At 39.1% G+C, this 4,789-nt stretch overlaps 1 protein-coding gene across 1 annotated transcript in view; it reads left to right on the plus strand.

The window, feature by feature from the left end:
- Window positions 1-4,789, plus strand: part of crls1 (cardiolipin synthase 1) — a 22,262-nt gene that overhangs the window by 10,486 nt on the left and 6,987 nt on the right. Inside the window, exons 5-6 of the mRNA XM_014024605.1 lie at window positions 411-479; window positions 3,796-3,887. Coding sequence (XP_013880059.1) covers window positions 411-479; window positions 3,796-3,887 — 161 coding nt within the window. The remainder of the gene's footprint in view (window positions 1-410; window positions 480-3,795; window positions 3,888-4,789) is intronic.

Here is a 4,789-nt window from a genome sequence, read left to right on the forward strand (position 1 = left end):
TAATTTATAAATTATTTTTCTGGTATAAATTTGCTGTTTTACATGATTGTTGAATGAAATTAACATAATTATTAATTTATTGTAAAAACATGACAGATAATCTGTGAAACAGATCCAGTTCAGCTGCTGTTTATCTATTAGTTTCTATGGAGGCTGTGAGCTGTTGTCCTGTTTGGTCTGTTTCTGCTCCTCCATGACGTCACAGACACCAGTGTACAGGAGGGGCGGGGCTCAGTCTTGTGATATTTAAATGTATGGAAAAATCTTAGAATTCTGCCCTCTAGTGGAGAACTGGTGCATTTTCTTCAGCTTATTGAGAACTCATACATGTAATTTATATTTAGTAAATGTACACACACTTTGATAACCACTGTTTAAACATGTTAAATGTTTGTTTTTATTGTCTGCAGGTGACTCTCAGTAAGTTTTTCAACCCGTGCTACACTACAGCTCAGCTGAAGCCCACGTTGTTCAGCAAGGTGAGACAAACTACCTCCCACTCTGTGCTGTGAGGGGATGTTAGCACAGAAAGGATCGTTTCACACTTTAGTCTCTCCAAAGCTCTTGTGTTGTTCTGTTTTTAATTATTTTTATTTTTTGTAAGAAGACAACAGTTCACACATTAGCTGCTGAAATTAAAAAGAACTGAAAGAAAATCGCATTAACACTTTGTTAACCTGTTGCATAATAAAGTCCGCTCTAAGTACTGAACAGTTGTTTGGGTTTAACATGAAGAGATGAGTTTTAAATGAGTTCAGAATTTCAGCTTTTATTTCCTGGTGTTTATATTTAGATGTGTTAAACCACCATGTTTTTAAATTAGTACTAATAAAGGAGCAAATCATTTTAAAGTGAATGTTTAATATTTACAAGAAAAACTTACTTTATAGGTTTAAACCCAGAACAAAAAGTAGACTAGTCATGCAGAGCTGTTTAATGTTTGAACAATCAACCTTAAAGGCAACACCTGGTCAATAAGAAACACCTGTCAGTCACATGTTCCAATAGTTTTGCTCACTTGAAAAATGGGTGGGTTCAGACAAAGGCTGGTATGGTCTGAGTTGGTTAACACATGTTTAACATGTAAATACCAGGAAATAAAAGCTGACTTTCTGAACTCTTATCTCATCTTTTGACCTGAAACCCAAATGTCTTCAGTGAACAACGACAAGAGATTTTGTGAGTGTATGTATGTATATATATATATATACACTCACCGGCCACTTTATTAGGTACACCACGRTAGTAACGGGTTGGACCCCCTTTTGCCTTCAGAACTGCCTCAATTCTTCYTGGCATAGATTCAACAAGGTGCTGGAAGCATTCCTCAGAGATTTTGGTCCATATTGACATGATGACATCACACAGTTGCCACAGATTTGTCGGCTGCACATCCATGATGTGAATCTCCCGTTCCACCACATCCCAAAGATGCTCTATTGGATTGAGATCTGGTGACTGTGGAGGCCATTTGAGTACAGTGAACTCATTGTCATGTTCAAGAAACCAGTCTGAGATGATTCCAGCTTTATGACATGGTGCATTATCCTGCTGAAAGTAGCCATCAGATGTTGGGTACATTGTGGTCATAAAGGGATGGACATGGTCAGCAACAATACTCAGGTAGGCTGTGGCGTTGCAACGATGCTCAATTGGTACCAAGGGGCCCAAAGAGTGCCAAGAAAAGATTCCCCACACCATGACACCACCACCACCAGCCTGAACCGTTGATACAAGGCAGGATGGATCCATGCTTTCATGTTGTTGACGCCAAATTCTGACCCTACCATCCGAATGTCGCAGCAGAAATCGAGACTCATCAGACCAGGCAACGTTTTTCCAATCTTCTCTTGTCCAATTTCGATGAGCTTGTGCAAATTGTAGCCTCAGTTTCCTGTTCTTAGCTGAAAGGAGTGGCACCCHGTGTGGTCTTCTGCTGCTGAAGCCCATCTGCCTCAAAGTTCGACACGTTGTGTGTTCAGAGATGCTCTTCTGCCTTCCTCGGTTGTAACGGGTGGTTATTTGAGTCACTGTTGCCTTTCTATCAGCTCGAACCAGTCTGCCCATTCTCCTCTGACCTCTGGCATCAACAAGGCATTTCCGCCCACAGGACTGCCYCTCACTGGATGTTTTTTCTTTTTCGGACCATTCTCTGTAAACCCTAGAGATGGTTGTGCGTGAAAATCCCAGTAGATCAGCAGTTTCTGAAATACTCAGACCAGCCCTTCTGGCACCAACAACCATGCCACGTTCAAAGGCACTCAAATCACCTTTCTTCCCCATACTGATGCTCGGTTTGAACTGCAGGAGATTGTCTTGACCATGTCTACATGCCTAAATGCAKTGAGTTGCCGCCATGTGATTGGCTGATTAGAAATTAAGTGTTAACGAGCAGTTGGACAGGTGTACCTAATAAAGTGGCCGGTGAGTGTATATCATATGCTCTGGAATGAACTCCCTTTTGATCTGCACTCCATTGATAACATTGTCTCTTTCAAGTCACTCCTAAAAACTCACTTTCTCTCAAGCGTTTAGCTAACCATTTCACCATTACCACCAGCCTACCTCCACTGTGAATGCTTCGCTAATCTTTGTTTTCTTTACTGTTGAACTTACGCCATATTTTCTCTCCCGCATTCATTATGTTTTTGTGTATTATTGTATATTTTGACCTGCATTGACCTTGTGTTTGATTTACAATTTTAGAAATTAATTCCTGATTTCATGTTTCAGTTTTCGTTGCTTATGTGTAATTATGTTTTTCTGTTTCATTTTATTCTTTTCACCATTTTTATATTGTTAATGATTGTACAGCACCTTGTGAATATATTTCTGTGAAAGGCGCTTTATAAATAAAACTTTACTTAGATAGATAAATGTGTGGGTGGATCAGGGTGGGGGAGACATAGACGTTCATTACTTGAAAATGTTAGAAAATTCTGGCAGTTCGGAGGTCTTTGTCTAAAAACAACTGATAGAAATGTTTAAACATGTTTTTTTTCTTATTGATTCAGTGACGGGGGACGATGTTAACAAGTATTTTAGTAAATCCAGTTTACTTTACATGACATGTTCATGTTGTGTAGAAAAAGTAGTTTTTTATATTCTGCTTTTTTTTCAGTCACAAAGTTTTTTTTTTCCTGATCCTTCACACTAACTCTGCAAACATTATTGATCATATTTCCTGTTATTTTAAAGCTTTTTCAATTCTTCATCCATGTGTAACACAGCAAAATCTGTCCATCTAAACAAGCCTTACTGTCTTATATCAGACAAAAACATTTTGTTCTTGTTCTGAGACTGATTTACTGAACAAGAACAGAATGATTCAGACTTTTTGTTTGGTCATTAATGAATCTGAATCTGATTATTAACTTGTTAGTCATGAAGTTTTCTTTATTTCAACAAGTCTTGAAGTGTAATCTGTCTGACTGCACTGTCAGATTATTTCACTTCATTTGAGAAGATTCAGATTATAATCTAGTATTGTTTGATGTCAGGGTTTGGACACAGATTTAGTTCTTATCCAAACTGAGATTATTGGTGATTCAGTTTGGAAGTTCAAAGCTTGTTTTGTCACATCTTGTTCAAGTTTTTCAGGCCTGAATATTAAAATAAAGTGAAAAATATGACTTGTGGTGTCCCTGTAAAAACCCTGAGCCCCCTCCTGCCCCACAGTGCAGTTTTTACAGCCTTTAGGCAGAGCTGAAGCTGGCAGCTGCGTTAAATGAAAGAGCTAACTGTCAGTCTGAAGTCTTTTTGCAGCTCATCGTGTGATTGTTGTGTTGTCTGCAGGTGAACACAGCCATCCAGCTGAGCCTGGTAGCAGCTTCTCTGGCTGCTCCTGTCTTCCAGTTCACAGACAGTCTCCTGCTGCAGGGCTTATGGTAAACACACACACACACACACACACCACATCATAGATCTGTTGCTTTTTCATGGATAATTACAAACAGCTTCAGCTCTGTGGAGCACATAAACACAGTTTGTTGTGTCAGTTTGGGTCAAGTGTGTTGAATCGGGTTTCAGGTTCAGTCTGAACACTTTAACTAATCCTGTTGGACCATAAACCAAACCAGTGACTGCAGATGGGTTGAGCTGAGGCTGAAACCACATTTTTATACAAAGTACACGTATTTAGATGTGAGTAAGGTGTTTAAAAATGAGAGGATTGACTCCAACTGCTGCGTGGTGTGTTACTGCCACTAAAGCATGTGGACCAGGACAGCCAGATAAAACCAGAATTAGCTCCACTTGCTAATGGTTAGGTTAGGGTTATTGTGTTGTGTTGTGTTGTGTTCATCCTAAAATCTGGCTCAGGTGCAGTTCTTCTCACAGATTCATCTCATTTTTTAACTTGCACTCAGAGTAGAAATTTGAGCTTTACACTGAAATCACAATTAGTCCTAAAACTATTGACCTTTAAAACAGAGCTATTCAGCTAATGGCCTGCGGGCCATATCCGGCCTGTGAGTGACCAAAATCCAGCCCAACAATTGTTTCATTCAGCTCTAAAGCCCAAACCCCTGGTTTTCTATTTTAATTACTCTAAATTCTTTTAGTTAAACATAGAAATGTTTGGTATCTACAGAAGCATCAGAATCTTGGCTACAAGCTGGTAAAAAACCATTTCTTTGAACATTAGTGGTCCTCTACAGCAGTGTTTCCCAAAGTTGGGTCCCGAAACATCAAGGTGGGGTCCTGAAAAGATTTTCTGAATTAATTACATTTTTGCCTTAGTTGTTACAAAAGAGTGAGGTTAGTGTATTTAAAATGGATAAATGTAGTA

Source organism: Austrofundulus limnaeus, unplaced genomic scaffold (assembly GCF_001266775.1).
Source record: "Austrofundulus limnaeus strain Quisiro unplaced genomic scaffold, Austrofundulus_limnaeus-1.0 Scaffold430, whole genome shotgun sequence".
In the NCBI taxonomy this organism is placed as follows: Eukaryota; Metazoa; Chordata; class Actinopteri; order Cyprinodontiformes; family Rivulidae; genus Austrofundulus; species Austrofundulus limnaeus.